We start from the raw sequence: 14741 nt of genomic DNA, 5'->3' as shown, positions 1-14741 counted from the left end.
CCTTACCTTGCAGGTAATATCTAATCCGTAGGAATTTTCTCCTCTGCTCGAAGCACCTCCCATTTTCTCAATCCTTGAAATTACTCCCAAGGGAACATCTAAGATCACCACTGGATCCTAGTTAGGTAAAGAATAAACCAGATTATTCCTAACAGACCACAATTTCTGTTTTAAATAAAACATATGCATATCTTTAAAGATATGTCTATCTTTAATTTGATAGAACCATTTTCACATAATGAAACATGGTCTCTTCTTGACAATTATGCTAGTAGGATTTATATAGGAAGCATTTGCTATAAATGCAGCATGTTAAGCTTCTGGCAGGCTTTTTTATGCAGCACAAAAGCAAATGTACCAAATACAGATTCCTTAGGACATTATGGCAATGCTCTCCCTATTCCTACTCAGCTGTACTGAATGACAAAAAAGGCAACACTGCTGTAAGCAACAACCCATAGAAAACTGCATTAAAGTGATGAAAGTATAACTTTATTAAGGGTTTACAGTGTTCATTCAATTTTTTTAAACTTTATTTTTCTATAAAATCCCCAGGGTATTTCAGGAGACATAGTGTAGGACACGGAATAATCAGTTCAAGTTGTGACAACCCAGATACAAGCTGGACATCAGGAAAAGTTTCCCCACTGTCAGAAAAAAACAACAGTGGGACCAGCTGCCTGGAGAGGTGGTGGGCTCTCCCACACTGGAGACATTCAGAAAGAAACTGGACAGCCATCTGAGTGGGATGGTGTAACGTGGTGTCCTGCACCAGCAGGGGGCTGGACCCGATGGCCTTCATGGCCCCTTCCAACTCTACTCTTCTAGGATCTAATTGTTTATTTAAATTCTATACTGTATGTTGGTGAGTGTGCAGTTTTCATGGAGAGGCAGAGGAGGAGAAAACAGAGTGAACAGATAACTCTCTGGGATTTTTAACAAAAATACTGTGGTATTACACATCTGAAGTAGTACTTCTTTGATGGGGCACTGAAGTGCACTCAGAAAAGTCCAAAAGTGAAATGTAAATCAAGGCCAACATTTTGGCTGAGGTGTTCACACCACCAGCCATTCAGGGTATGCTCAGGGAAATGACAGGCAATTTTTAAAAAATTGTATGGGCATACCAGAAAGCAGGGCAATAGAGTAAAGCTTGATGAAATACTTACTTTTTGTCAGTTTTTGAAACTCTTGCAAAGCAATAAACGGACGACTGTGACAAATAACATTTGATCTCAGTTCAGATTAGAACTAGGTCAACAATCATGAGCATTCAGAAGACCTCTCATAAGGTGGTTTAATATTTCTTTTAAAAATACTCTTTAAGGTGAGGAATCTCACCTTAGCCCCATGAAGAGGTTATGAAAATACAGGTTAGGAGGTCACCGAACAATAAATTTGGCTAGGCTATTGGCTGCACAGACTTCCCCCACTCAAAAACTGGGGTGCATCATTACTCCTGCACTTGGAGCCTCACAAGTTCCTTTTCAGATCAGTTACTTAGCTGTGTGTGAATACTAACTAGTGTGCATGGCACAGGGTGCCTCAAGACAGAGAGCTCCTAGTGCTACCGACTGAAAGCCATTCTGCAGTTATTCAGTCTTCTCCTCAACAGATCTCTTCTGGTAAGGAAAAGGACAGAGGAAGCAGAGGTAAAATGCAGGAGAAGGATGTCATGTGGTCCCCACAAAACTCTGTGCAACAGGTATCATGATGGTACAGGTAGGGCCTCCCTTGAACCAGAAACAGACTTCAGTCAAAAAGCATCCTCTGCAGAAGACCGTTTTGCCTTCTGAAACATGTAACATTTGACTTGGCACAGTGTTCTAGGCAAACATGTCATTCTGAAGCAGGTAAGTAGAGTTCTCAACATCAGTGCTAACTGGAAGCATCATTAAGCTGCCTTCACTTCAAACCACACATAAGCCACTGTAACCAATGGCTTCCAACACAAAATAAGCAACTACAGAGTATTTACCGATTCCATGCTTCTCAAGTACAGTCTGTAGTTTGTTATGTACACTTTTCCCTTAACAGGACCATTAAATGGGCACATGTAAATGACTTCCTTGTCTGTGGAAGGAACAGTTGTACATTTACAATAATGCAATACAGTCAGCCACCCCCATCGTAAGAATAAGACAGCCGTAAAAGAGGCAGAATGAGAGAAAACATTTGTAATGCCAAAATACCACGCGACTTTAACCACAAAGCTGAAAATACACTGGGCTAGGTAAAGAAGCATGCAACTAGTTCCAGATGGCCACAGTGAGTCTCTGTTAATGTTCTGGAACATGGGGAAGTAGTCTTACACAAATGCAGAATCAGACCAGGTCTGATTCTTGCCACTTGCTTGCTGTTATCCGTACCCTCACCAAACTACAATTTCCAGAAAAAGCTGCAGGAAGCCACAACCACAGTAGTATAAATGTGTAGTGCATTATGTTCTGACATGTATTTTCAATGAAGATGGTTCACACATTTCACGAAGAGCAGTAGGATTTCACAACTTGGCGTTCAAGCATTTATAACTTAAATCTGTACTGAACAAAGCTGTTTAGTTTTGCTTTTAAATTAATTACAGTCATGTGCTACAGATCTACCAAGATGCTAAATTGTGTTTGCAGAAGCAGCAGGATAATCAGTAACTGGTCCTTGATGCAAAAATTCCATTTTATTATGCACTGTGGAGAACCAGGAGCCACAGGCAGAGAAAACTGGAGGTTCCCCACATGGTGGGGGAAGAGAAGGACAGCGGACTTTGATCAGCATGTCCTTAATCAATTAAACAGATGGATAAATAATTATGAAAAGGGCGAGGGAAGAGGGTGGAGCTTCTGGCTCCAGGATATAGAAAGGAACGGGTAGGCAAGGGGGGCTGTAGAGAGTGAAGATTAAAGCAAGGGGGTGGGGGGAAGGAAAGAAGGTTTGCAGGAAGAAGAATGGGAAACTGCAAGGGCTGGGCTCAGGCCCAGGAAGGTACATGGAGGCCACCATTACTGAAGATAAGAAGCTTGAACTGTTAGAAGCAACATGGAAGGAAGCCCAGAAGCAGAGGAAATCAGATGCAGGACTGCACAGGCCCAGAGAAACAGCCAAGACTCAGAGCTGGAAACACAGCAAAGGGTGCTGGGTGAAGGGAAAACACAGCAGCTGAGGTTGCACTGCAACTCCATTACATACTTGAAATGTCAAAAATAAGCCAGTGATTTCTTGTTGCTCAGGTTATTCTGAAGAGGATAACTGGGTTTGCTACTCATAAATATTTTAAGAAAAATCACTAATTCAGTAATTCGGGGCATAAACTGTATCCCTAGTCAAACAAGTTAGGCTTTGTTACAACATAAACCAAGCATAGTGTTATTTTGTGGAATCTAACAGAGAGAGAAGGAAAACCGTGACACGGAGCTGCCCACACTGAAACCTGACATGACATGCTGCAAACTCTGGAATGGTGCATGACACAGTCTTATTAAGCTGTGCATGCCCAAAGTGCCAGCAATCCATCAATTAAGCCTGTTAACAGAGCAAGCTTGTAATTAGCCACTTGCCAAGTTGCCTCTGGTGAGCAAGCATTAGCTCCAGACAATCAGACAGAGAAGTTTTTGTGAACTGGAAGAGGGCAAAGCCTTCACTTCTTTCCATCCTTGGATATGCTACAAACGACTGACAGAGATAGCTGTGTTTTTTAATGTGCACTAAAAATTGTGTCATGATTGCATGTGCATCTACCAATGGACCTGCAACAAAATGTTACAGTATATGGTCACCTCCCTGCCCCCAGGATGTGTGTTCAGGATTCAAAGCCAGACATAGTTCAGTTTATCCCACCCATTTTGCATTCCTCTCTCACAGCTGACAATATTCCAGTGGTCCTCTGAAAATGCCCAAGCCTCAATGTGCTGTCAGGGGGCACAGCGACCCCTTTGCGATTGTCTGTGCTTCTGCCCCTACTCTTGTTCCGCGATGGCCTAGTTTTGGCTCCATATCTGTCAGCAAGGAGACACTGCCTCTGCCGTGAGCAGTGAGGGAATAGACTCTCTGTGGCCATCATTCCCATTGTTATTTTTACTAGTGATTACCACAGAAGGGATTTCAGGTCATGCCATTCCGGTTGAGATAATACAGAATTCATAGCCATCTCCTTCACAAAAATGCATCATTTTTCCCTCAGCTGAGGATTAGGTATCTGCCTCTGCTAAAATGTCCAGAAAATACAAAAAAGGTTGCTGAAGAACAGCTTAGTTTGTCTTGGAAGCACAAGGTATCGACATACTGGAGCATTTAGCTTTTAAACATGCATTCTAAATATTCAGATACATTACTGTTCATCTGCTCTTGGATAGGGTACAGCCCAGTCTTGCACATTTGAACTGGCTCTTTGATTATGGTTATTTGTCTTTACCTGTGATTCTATTTTCCCCGGGTAGACAAGGTATTTCTTCATGATGTTCCCAATTAGTTCCATCTTTCATAGGCTAAAGAAGAAAAAGTGGTATCAGAAAAGTAAGTCTCATTCTGTTGTGCAATTTGGATACAATTCTGTTTCTGTATCAATCAGAACAAAGGGAATGGAGAAATTACACAGAGCTGTTGGAGTTCTCACCTATCCTGTGGGACTGAGCTTAGGTTTTAAGACAATCTTAAGTTATAAAATTAGATTCTAAAAATAAGGCAGACATTTAAATGCACAACTATCATGGATCACTTTGAAGACATTTAGATATCCACAAATGTTTAAATTTGAACAGAAGAAAGGGAACAATTTAAACAAGGAAACATACTCACTTTTTTAATTGAGGAGGTCTCCAAGGAGTTTGAGTTACATCTAGGTGTTGAGGAGGAGGCCATAATGGAGGGAATCTAGAAAGAACATAGGGACAGAAAATGTAAATTATACTTGCAGTGTATATATTATTAAATTGAAAGGGTCTGCAAACTTCTCAATTTCAGAGAAGAGAATTGCACGAAAGAAAGTAAAGAGACTTTCAATAAATTCCTCCATTTTGCTCACAATGTTGGACAGCTTCCAAAAATCTCACATGTTACCATCCTAAAGTTAGTTGGAAAATGAATTAAAACATTAAAGTAGTTCCAACAAAGTAGTTCCAGGCCAACACAAAATGAAATGCTTAAATACTGGATGCCATACAAGCTAATATTTATAAAAGTTTCCACAGAGGGTGGGGGAGAAAGAAAAAAAAATCTGGGCTGTTTTTGCCAAACCATTTTAGCAAGGTCAAATACACCCACGGCAGGGAAGGATGAAGACAGTAGCAGTACTTTTCCCAATTTGAATTTCTCCATTTCCTCACTGAAGAAAAATTTAAAAGATGGGCATAAGCCACCTCCATAAGCAGAGGAACTCTAAACTAGGAGGCCATTTTCAACAGAGGGTAAGGGTGCAGACCGACTTCTGAATGAGGCATGGGGATGAAGTTCTTCTGATCTGGCTGCTTCCACTCGCCACAGTGCGCGTCTCATGACTATGTGCCCAACTTCACCCTGTGTCATTTGGCTGATTTAGCAGAGGGCTTCTGGAGCTCTCAGTTCCAAAAGAAACGACTTGATCCGGCCAAACAACGTCACTAGGCAATAGCATCAACAGCAGTCAACAGTTAAAAGCTCCTGAAACGCTGTCATACTGAACAGTGGTTGTATAAATGTGACATTCTTCTCATGCCTGATCTCAGCAACCCAAACTACCACCACAGTACATCAGCAACTTCATTGGCGCAATACATAATATCATAATACAGAATACATTGCTGCAATAATAATCGCAGGTCCTGAGACTGGGGGATGATAACTTGCTTTGAGGTGCCAATTTCCAGCACCTTGGTCAGTTTCCAGGTTTCATAAAAGGACTTTGGATAGAATACTTGGCAGTAGTACCTTGGATTGAAACAGGCCTGATTCAACAGAGAAGTTAATTTGGAGGAAACATGGATTGGTTATTATTGCAAGTCAAGTTTCTGTACTCTCTCCAATTGCTTTTATTTTGAAGGTTGTTTTCCAGTATGCTGCAGCCAAAATTGTGTCATTTTACTGTTATTGTTTTCTTAACTGTTTCTATTCTCTCTGAGGGACTTTATAGGATATAGTGTATAATTGTGAAACAGATGACCATGAGAAAACTCTTAATAACGTGATATAAAGATAACATTTCAGTGGATCACATTTCAGTGTGCATTTCCAGGTACCACCCTGAGAGTTTTGTCATCTTGAGCGCTAAATTCCAATAATGATATTACTAGTAAAACACTTATTTCTCCCTATAGTACAGATTACGCTATCTTGTTCCTAGAAAAATTTCCAAAGCAGTATTACAGCAAAATCTGAAAAGGTACTATCTTTAATGTCCAAAAGTTGTTGATACATGCTATCTAGTCCTCTCTGGCTGACAGCAACCCTGTGAATAAAGATGGTAGATGCACCTTAGTCTGATGTCTCAGCTTTGGTCATTTCACCTTGGGTGACCCTGCTAGGAGACCAGACTCTCCTCTCAAGTCCCCTCAACACTGTAAAGTATACAGTCACGAGGAGGTCCTTAATAATAATACAGATGATGATGGCGATGCACATTTTCATGAAATCTAATGGTAAGGCTAGACCTTGAAATCTAAACACCTAAATGCCACTAAATAAAACTGTACTGATGGGAAGATGCAGATGGTACTCTGCTCACAAGAGACCCATTAATTCTTACTCTTGCAAATCCATGACTTGCTATTTTCAGAGTACCCTTTCCAGACTGACTCCTGCATAGCGTATCTCCATGGCACTGTTGTGTGTTCTTGAAGAGTTAGAGGTATGTTCTAACCTAGAGTTCCAGGGAGTTCTCATGGCAGAGAGTTTGCGCTTATTCGGCCTTGAAGTTGCCCTACATGAACCGAATGTGTATAGTTTAGAAAATAACTCTAGTTATTGTAGAAGAAAGGCTGGTTAAGGTGGGCAATATGTCCAAAGTAAATCTGTCAGCCCGATGGCCTCTTCCAAGGGCTTCTTAGAACACAGTTTGAAAGCAACAAGTAACAGATTGCAAACAAAGACCATAATTACAAAATTGGACTGATAACAGATTAAGAGGAGGAATCCCTGGGCAGGTAGCAGAGGGAATTGCAGGCAAGGTTTCTGGAACAAGACATAGGTCCTGAACAAAATAAAATGCCAGAACAGTGTGGAACAGCAAATGAACCTTCCAACCAGATGAACACCTTAGTGCTAATGGCAAAAATATTTACAATGGAATCCCATTATTTTCTTGGCAACAGCAAGTTGCTTCTCCTAAATAGTGCCCTGTCCTTTTAGGAGGACAGTGCAGTAGTCTCCGGAAGAAACCATTCATTCTGGGACTGTGAAAAAGGAGCTGAATGACCTGAGGAACAGTATCAAGCTATACATTCACTCTGCGGGGAATGATTCCAGCAACATAAGTCTCTGTGTGGTTCCTACAGAGAAAATTACATCCGTGTATGATACCGAGATGCCACGGAGCCCGAGGCAGGTAGACAGATGCCTCCTCTTTCAGCTTTAGACAGTGTAAGTGGCTGTCCTTTAAGGAGCAGTAATCTCTTGAGAACAACTTGTTCAGCTGCAGATTTTTCATGTTTTGGACAGTTCAATAAAAACTAGAAGTATACCAGTGCCATGTGTTTTAATAATGCTCCAATTACTGCAAAATTATTTCATCTCTTCACTTTTCTGAGATGTTCATTGTACAGTGAAGCTGAAATAAAACTCAACAGGAAAAAAGAGGGAAAGGGGAAGGAAAAAAGAATGATTCTCACTTTCCAAATTCACATTTTGTGACAACTAACCCTTTTTCAAAGGGATAAAGGATATCAGCATTCTTTGGAATGGGTACTGACCCTCATTCTTCTAAAATTTCTTAAAGAATACTGGCTTAGAACAGCTGGCCAATGTCAGACTCTTGGAGCAGATATGGCCACCCATGAGAGTGCAACCAAGTTCAAATATTTTGTTGCTTTGAAGTTTAGGTGCCTTCAAAATCTTGCCTTTGTCCAGCTTCAACCTACTCCACAAGTTAGAAACAGTCTAGCTAACAAGGCTGTACTGTTGATCGTAACACACATTCTCAGGAGCTTGAAGACACAAGCCTTCATTTTCTGCATTTTCTGTACTCTACTTCTAGACCATTATTTAGGAATCACTGACAGCATCTTAACCCAGCAGGAACTAAAAATCTCCTGCTTTTTCAGATATTTATACAGGGCAATCCAAAGAAAAAAAAGAAAAAGACAAAAAAGACCAAAAAAAAAAAAAAATCCCTCCCCCATACATGGGAATGCTGGGATCTGTAGGACTTCTATCTAGACAAGCATACGATTTCAGCCTTAGATCCAAAAACAAACATACCCTCAGGCTAACACACTTCTTTGTCCTAAAATGAATGCTATACACAAGCACATGTCCATCTGCAAATGTGCTTACATGAAGCAAAAGGTAGGCTGGGAACAGTAATTTATTAAAATAGACTTTTGAGAAGGAAGTAGCAAAGCAATCTCATTGGTTGCTTTTTGCAGAGGGGGTAAGAGTGAAGAGATTCCTACTTCCATGGTAAAAGCAATGTCCAAAACCTCAAGGTTTTATTGCAATTTGAGCACTGCCCTGAAAGTTAGATGGTATTGATTCAGAACTGCAAAATAAAGGGGGATGGGGGAAAACTCCTTAAATGTGCAGAATCAATGCTTAAATCCTCTCTCAAGGACTAAAAAAAATACGAGTAATAAAAACTGAGTTGGCATTCACCTAACATGGGAAAAATGGGGGAAAACATACTTTTTCATGGGGAAGATGTGAATAGTTGGGGGGAAACAGGAAACCCTTTGAGAGAACTTCTGCGGACACCATTTCCCCAATCTTTCGCACAGGAACTTTTAGAAAATGTAAAAAACCAGTTCCCACCCAAACTTTAACATCTTTTCAGATATCTACTTCTAAGTCAATACTAAAATCAGTTACACATAAATCGTTCCATGTCATATAATAGTTGGAACAGTCAATCTGAAAAGCCTTCCACAACTTTGGCAGATACAATACTAAGTTGCTTCAAGAAATAATATAAAACCAAATGCAGAAAGATTGTCTAAGCCTAGTTACACCCGCAAAAATAGAATGTTACAAGCTCTGCTTCATAGTAAATTACTGCATTCCATTCTAGTTGTTTAGAATACATTTTTCATCCTGCCAAAACATTTTACTATATCAAGTTACATTCACTTAGAAATGCAACTTTCTTGAGCTAAAAATAGAGTGAAAGATGCTGACAGTAAACCCTATCTTCTGCAATTGTGTATTTGTAAACTTTTTCTGACCAAGGACTCAGAGATTATTCTCATACTGCTTGATTTCTTTTCTTTTATTTTCTGTGCATAAGGAACAACTCCAACAGCATGAATAAAATGCAAAGTCCTGCAATGGAGAATAACAGACACACACCTGGCTTTTATTTGCTTATGTTTTATTTTCCTTCTTGAGGCCCAGCAACTTTAGGACTCAGGCACTCAAGTGGCAACCTCCATGATCCCATCAAGTAACTAAATGCACCTAACAACCATAAAAGATATCTATACACAAAGCCTCCTGAGGGCCAGTCTTACTATATATACCACGGGAAAATAATAGTACTCGCAATCCTAGAGGCAGCTATGCCCACTTAATGTGAGAAAGATAACTAACAACATTTTTGTTTGCTTGCTGTAATATCATGATAAATTGGAATGCTAGTACACAAAACAACAATTTGACCATGGTACCTATTCTAACCCCAGAGGCCTTGTCCAACCTATTTACCTCATTTTAGATACAAAGATACTTGCAGAGAAATGAAACCATCTGTATCAAAGATATTCAGTTTAGTGAATGCACGTAGTAAAGAAATACGGATGCAGATTATCAATAAACCAAAGAAAAGTTTGTGGTTCCAAACACTGTTCCCAGGGCACTAATTATGTGGACACTTGCAGGGTCCTGCTTCCACATGGGAACCTAAACAGCAATGCTTCGCCTTGGATTACATACTGCTCTTCTCGCCTTCTTTCTCAGAGGTTACACCAGCTAGCCCTTCCAGTTATCTTCAGTGAAAGCGTTCCTTATCTCAAGGACACAGTGAAGAATTCACTGCACCTGCATGCAGGGGAATCTCTTCACAGGGGCCCCACAAGTGTCTCAAAGAAATTGAGGCTAACGAGTATTGGTGGGAATGCTGAATGCCAGTGCTGGACACTGAAACAGTCCAAACTGAGCTCCTCATCATAATGTCTTCCTGTTATACAGCATCTGTAACTGACAAGCTTGATTTCCATCCGTTTTTCTACCTGTGGGCAGACACATAGCTGCTCCATCAACCAAAGACAGGTGGGATACAACGCCTTTTCTACAGTACTCTCCCAGTTTGCTTTTGCTGAGTGTAAAATTGTGCCATCTGCACCCCTAAAATGGAGTTGCATAGCAGCAGAAGTTCCCACACCCCCTCTTCTACAACAAAGGAAACCAATTATTTAGCCTAATAATCACTGAAACAGCCCTAAGTCTGCTAAAGGAAAACCAAAAATAGTTTCAGTGTTTAAAAACAGGTTTAGTCTTCTTTTCCATCAAGTACCATTTCAACAGCAGATGTAAACTGAGACAACTCCATGAAGACATGCAACATGTGTTCCAAAAACCAACCCGCATGAATGTTTCCTCCTTGATTATTTCAGGATATGTCATGCAAGAAATGGCATCCTTCCAGGAGTGATGCGACATTTTTTAGCACACATTTTATGACAATATTGTTTCACCAACATCACAAGAATACCACACAGAGACGCTGGTCTGAAGCAAATCTTCAGATGCAATTTGATATAAAAGATTTCATTTCTCAACACTAGTTGTTTCCTAGCCTCAGCTACCTAAGGAAAATGTCCATCTTCATCATCCATTTTTTCAAAACCCGCACATTATACATTGTATCTAGGAAATGTTTGTGTGTTTGTGGATGTGATTAGAATTTTCCCTTATCTGCAAAAACACTGCACTACTGAATACAAAAATTACTGCTACCTAAGATATATAAAACATAGAAACAGAGCGAGTCAGAAAGGGCTTCCCAGGCCATCTAGTCTGACCTCTGGCACCAGCCGGCTCCGCTCACGAAATGCCCACCATGTGTGACTTAAATGTAGACTCAAATGTAAATATTGTAAGACTTAAATGTTAGCGCAATCAAACTGAAAGAATTTAGTATGAACAATTTAGAACTTAGACTGAACAATGAGTATATGTACATTCAATATTTCTTCTTTATTGGATGCAAATGCATTTTTTCCTAAAATCATCTATATGTGGTCCTATATCGCTGCTCAAATATCAAGAAAGTTCCAGAGAGAGTAGATGTGCAGCAGGACCAGAAGGAACTTCTGCCCAAATATGGTGGCACTGTAGTCAATTCAGACAATACTAAATTAAGTTTATAAGTTATCATAAACAACAAACACGGATTTCAAATTGTAGTTAAATTCTGCTACTATATGTTTCAGGCACATTGAAGATGAGACTCCTAGGGATTACACTTCAATGGTGATGCACATGCAGATTACAATATGAATTTCTGCAAAGTATTTTGGACAACTCTTATACAATTGATTAAAAACTATGTCCTCTTGTACTTATGTATAAAATTACCAGTTATAAACTGCTGCAGGATGGACAAATGAACTCAATTTAAACGTTCCCTCCTACCCCCCAAAAGTCCCAACACTACTCGGATTCCACTTATTAGCTCTTGGAATACATACAGATCTGATTAATTAACAACTTTGGATACAAGTGAATATGAAGTTAATGTTAGAAGAACTGTGCTAGAAAACTATATACTGCAGCACTGATAAGAAATGCTTTTAGTAATTCAACTAATTTCAGTGAAAAGATTTTAAGCATGACAAAGTGTCAGTCCAATCCAGCATTATCAAGATTGTTTTCACAGTAACAATCTAATTTTGCATTACAAACAGCTCTTATTTGGTATGACTGCATGCATGGAAGAGGGAATATATGGGGCACCCCTTGTGGGTCAGAATATATATCAAATCTGACAAACAAGCAAAAAAAGGTCCAAACATACAAGGCAGAACATGTGCTTTGCATATGTTCCTACTGTTGCAATATTCAAAATCAAGAATGTCACCCTGCATCCCATTATGCACCCCCTTTTCCCTGAGTATCATGGTACCCTAAATGCTTTGAAACCAGTCATGTTCTACTGAACCAAAGCAGGGAAAGCACCCTGTGAGAAATGCCTACACTCAGGAGGTCAGAAATATACTGAAAGCCCTATGTATGCAACCTTTTCTGATCCTACCTAACACAGGGCCAAACTAAAGATTTATCAGTTTGAGGGAGAAAGAGAGTCAGTAGAGTGCTTTACATGTATAAGGCCACATGTTCAATTCCAGGCACCCCTATCCTGTTGTGCAGGATGACTATTACCATGGATGCACATTCTGTACTGTAATTTATGAGTTTTCCTACCAAGCTGTTCTTTTATAACTTTCTCACATATTCCCTATTATAATGTATTTCAATGTATTTTATCGTGTTGTAAGCCTCCCCGAGGTTTCGGCAAGGGGCGGCATAGAAATGTTATAATAATAATAATAATAATAATAATAATAATAATAATAATAATAATAAAAAATATCCTCAAATTTCAGTTTCTTGCCTTTTACATTTTTTAAATAAAAGAAAAATGCTTGAATCACTCTAGAAAAATGCTTGAGTCACTCCAGAGGCTTCCCAGCAATAGCTGAGCAGGGTGACTTTGTGACCCCAAATGAGAGTCCCTCAAAACAGCATAAAGGTTCAATTCTGATCATCTTAGTCTCATTTTAAAGTTCTAAGCTAAAAACTCCAGCAAACAGAATGAAAATCCATAAGGCAAAGCACTGGCAGGAGGTTTTAAATTTAGTAGACAAAACTATTGTTATTCAGAGAAAAATCAATAGCCCTGCTACTGTTATGTAGATTTTCTCAGTTTACACAGCTTCAGGAATACAAAAAATGTAAATTACCAGTGCTTGTTGAAAGCTGAAAGCTATTCTGATACTGATCTCAACCCCAGGAAGGAAAATTCCAAATAGAACAAAGGACTTTAGGAATTTGCAATCCACACACTTCCTCCTGGGGTTATAAAATCACCCCAGAAGAAACATCTGTTGCAATGTGAGGGTTAAACCAATCAGGAGCTAGCTAACAGAATCTACTGCTGCCTTAAACAGTAATGTTGTCATCAGAGTAGGCAGTTCTGACTACAAGGACAATTATATTACCATTATTTTTGTGTGATGTTTTCCACTGCAAAAACAGTATCATGGCAGGTTAAACAAACAATATAGAAACGCATAAAGTAATGGGAAAAACATTGAATCAATTTAAGCCTAACCTACACAGAATTAAAGTTCCATAAAATGTAGACTAAAGAGACAAAGACAGACACAGAATTTACTCAAATTACATTTGAAAGTAGAGAAAAGAAAGAAGGTAACACTACGTGTGCGAGAGAGGGAGAGCATAGTGCTGATACTAGTCTGCAGCAATCCAGATAGCCACTAGACATCTTGGGGTGGAAGTTGTGGGGGGAAATATAAAGAAGTGAAGCTAACCATTTCTGTGCTGAAGGAACATGAAACTCTTAAGTTGATGATGTGAGGGGACAGAAAAATCCACACAACTATGTGGGTGCAAGTGTGAAAAAATACCAGTGCAGCATACCATATATGGACAATATCGATTCACAAGGAATGCAGCTGGGCATGGAAAAGTGTGTGTGAGGCACATTACAACAATGCAGAACTCCAGTGTGCACACAAATACACAAAAGTTACAGGATGTGCCCGCAAATAAGGAAGAGAGGAAAAAATCTAGCCCTGAAACAGTCGAAAGAGCTGAGAAAGGGTGGAGAGGCAAAGGGAATATTCATTAGATTACGATCCCATCCATATTTAGAGAGGGAAAAATCCCACAACTCTCTGGAGGCCCCCAGCAGCTCCCAGGACGCCCGACTGCACCCTGAACGGAGCAGGTGGGCTGTGCTTAATTGTTCGGCGAGTGCATCCACGAACTAGATGGGGACCCAGAGGTGTGCCTCCGCAGTCCCAGCTGGTCTATGCTACCGCCCTAAGGATGCTACGAGGCGGTGCGGCAAGGCCCTGAGAAATACCTGGCACAACACCCGCGGAGAGGTGGGTGGGCCGGGGCACATTTGCACGCGTCCTTTCTGAATGTCCCTTTTGACATTACCTGAAGGGCAAAGCAACACCCTCAGGCACAGGTGTAGAGAGCCAGCACCTCGGGGTTCTCCCCGCAGGTGGAAAGCTAGCGCCTCAGGGTGACGGCGGGGAAGAGGAGCCGCTGAGGCGCTTGCTCTCTACTTGCAGGGCGTGGCCAGGGCGACCCTTGCGGTGAATGGTCAATCCAGATTTCTTTATATGGAGCGCCGTCCGGAGCAACCCTCGAGGCAGCCCGAGGCGGACCCCACGGGTTCGGCCGTCCTCCCTCCCCCCGCGCGGGCGGACCAGGCCTGCCCGGCCCGGCGGCTGCCGCCCCCAGTCCCCCCGGCGCGCTTCGCCCCTCAGCCACTTACCGGCGCCGGCGGCGGCCTCGCTCGTCCCCTCACAGCCCCGTCCGTAGCGCCCACCGCCGCGGCCCGCTCGTCACGTGACAGGAAGCGGCGCCCTCCA

The 14741-nt window shown here is 41.0% G+C and overlaps 1 protein-coding gene across 3 annotated transcripts in view; it reads right to left on the bottom strand.

Annotated features, from left to right (window-relative positions):
• MTM1 (myotubularin 1) overlaps positions 1-14741 on the bottom strand; it is a 42484-nt gene extending 27743 nt beyond the window's left edge. For 2 of the 3 annotated variants that reach the window (XM_044427379.1, XM_044427380.1), the window contains exons 1-5: positions 14645-14741; positions 4789-4863; positions 4406-4478; positions 1979-2073; positions 7-117 (exon numbers count right to left, since the gene is read on the bottom strand). In XM_044427379.1, the coding sequence (XP_044283314.1) occupies positions 7-117; positions 1979-2073; positions 4406-4478; positions 4789-4851 (342 nt within the window). In that variant the 5' untranslated portion in view covers positions 4852-4863; positions 14645-14741. Of the gene's footprint in view, positions 1-6; positions 118-1978; positions 2074-4405; positions 4479-4788; positions 4864-14644 lie in introns of those variants that run through there. The other variant, XM_044427381.1, reaches the window with a different exon arrangement.

Source organism: Varanus komodoensis, unplaced genomic scaffold (genome assembly GCF_004798865.1).
Source record: "Varanus komodoensis strain SLA01 unplaced genomic scaffold, ASM479886v1 scaffold18_3, whole genome shotgun sequence".
Lineage (NCBI taxonomy): Eukaryota > Metazoa > Chordata > Lepidosauria > Squamata > Varanidae > Varanus > Varanus komodoensis.
Note: the sequence above shows the minus strand (reverse complement) of the source record. Positions and strands in the feature narration are given on the sequence as shown.